General features: G+C 38.1%; 1 protein-coding gene across 1 annotated transcript; it reads right to left on the bottom strand.

The window, feature by feature from the left end:
• Nucleotides 1–6: 6 nt before the first annotated feature.
• LOC117944980 lies at nt 7–1,331 on the bottom strand. The gene is made up of 3 exons (XM_034872209.1): nt 1,182–1,331; nt 769–1,029; nt 7–676 (listed from the first exon to the last, which is right to left on the bottom strand). The coding sequence occupies exons 1-3, from the start codon at nt 1,323–1,325 to the stop codon at nt 467–469; spliced, it is 615 nt and encodes a 204-aa protein (XP_034728100.1). The 5' UTR covers nt 1,326–1,331; the 3' UTR covers nt 7–466.
• Between the last annotated feature and the right edge of the window lie 6 nt (nt 1,332–1,337).

Below are 1,337 nucleotides of genomic sequence, written 5' to 3'. Positions count from 1 at the left end.
GATAGATAATTAGTTTGCATCCATGTTTTTAGGAATGAGATCAGTTTCTTGTTTAACTTATACAGTATACTTTTAGACAATGGAACAATTGTCTACAGGAAAAATTACCCAGAACTGGGAGAACAACACATGCAATACCTACCATTTTGAAAACCTACATGGACTGGATGTTGGGAAATACATACCATTTAGAAACATCTAGGACCTGAAACACATTGAATACATGATAATTCCAACAGAAGCTAAACTGCATATTGACAAACATTTAAAAAAATATATCATGTCAACATGCATACCATCTTTCTGACACCTGCATAAAGGTGATGTTGTGTAATACATACCAGTTAGAAGCATCTTTGACCTGAAAAAAACACTGATAACAAAACAATTCACACATAAACAAGACTGAAGCAGTTAGAAGCATCTTAGGAACGCGATGCATAAGGGAAACAAAGTGTTGTTGAACTCATGTCATGAACTTAACCAACACTATTTTAATAGACCTCTTAGATTGGTAAACGGGTGTTCCATCTTTTGTCAGCAAAGTGAACAAGTACTCCCTGGCTCTTGACAAAAATGCTTTCCTCTCCATCCAATTCAAAGCACCCAAGGGAGCTTTGAATCCTTTGGCACGAGGATTGCGTCCATTCATTGTATTAAACAGCCTGTCAACAATCTATAAAGAAATATTGGCATCTAAAATCACTATCATTATATCATTATTTAAAAAAAACATGTAGTTGGTTCTATAATCACTAATTATATTACCTCAATGAATTCTGCCGTTGCCTCACAGTCCTTAAACTGAGAGTACCCAAGATCCCTCATTGTGCGGAGAGCCACTGACACAGAGCGACTCAGTGTCTGTGCAGCCAGAGACACCCTCATCTTGTGGTTCTCAAAGTAGACATGTTTGTCTGTAATTTTATTGGCAGCATGCAGTCCATCTTTTTTTTGCACATCATTGAGATGATTGATGTACCTCCAATTGATCTGTCCAGTGGTCGCAGTCGCAATTGGACTGTATGCCTGCAGATTAAGATTCAGTTACTGCTCAAACAATTACAAACAAGCAAAATCCAGCCATAACTGTGCAAATAGACAGACAACAATATTTTGAAATAACTTTTAGCAGCAGAGGCATAACTTTTACAAATAGGTCTTCAACAACCATCATTTACCTGCAACATATTATGTGCCAACTTCAGCATGTGACAAGCGTCCATCACTACAAATACTTTCTCACCAGTCACCGGATGCAAGAAACTGGTTTGAAGTGGCTCTCGTGGGTCTCCCTTCAGCTCACACCCAAGTTGGTTACACATGCTGACATTGGA

Source organism: Etheostoma cragini, chromosome 5, assembly GCF_013103735.1.
Source record: "Etheostoma cragini isolate CJK2018 chromosome 5, CSU_Ecrag_1.0, whole genome shotgun sequence".
NCBI classification, from domain to species: domain Eukaryota; kingdom Metazoa; phylum Chordata; class Actinopteri; order Perciformes; family Percidae; genus Etheostoma; species Etheostoma cragini.
The sequence above is the reverse complement of the archived record's forward strand: the minus strand, read 5'-3'. Positions and strand labels throughout refer to the sequence as shown.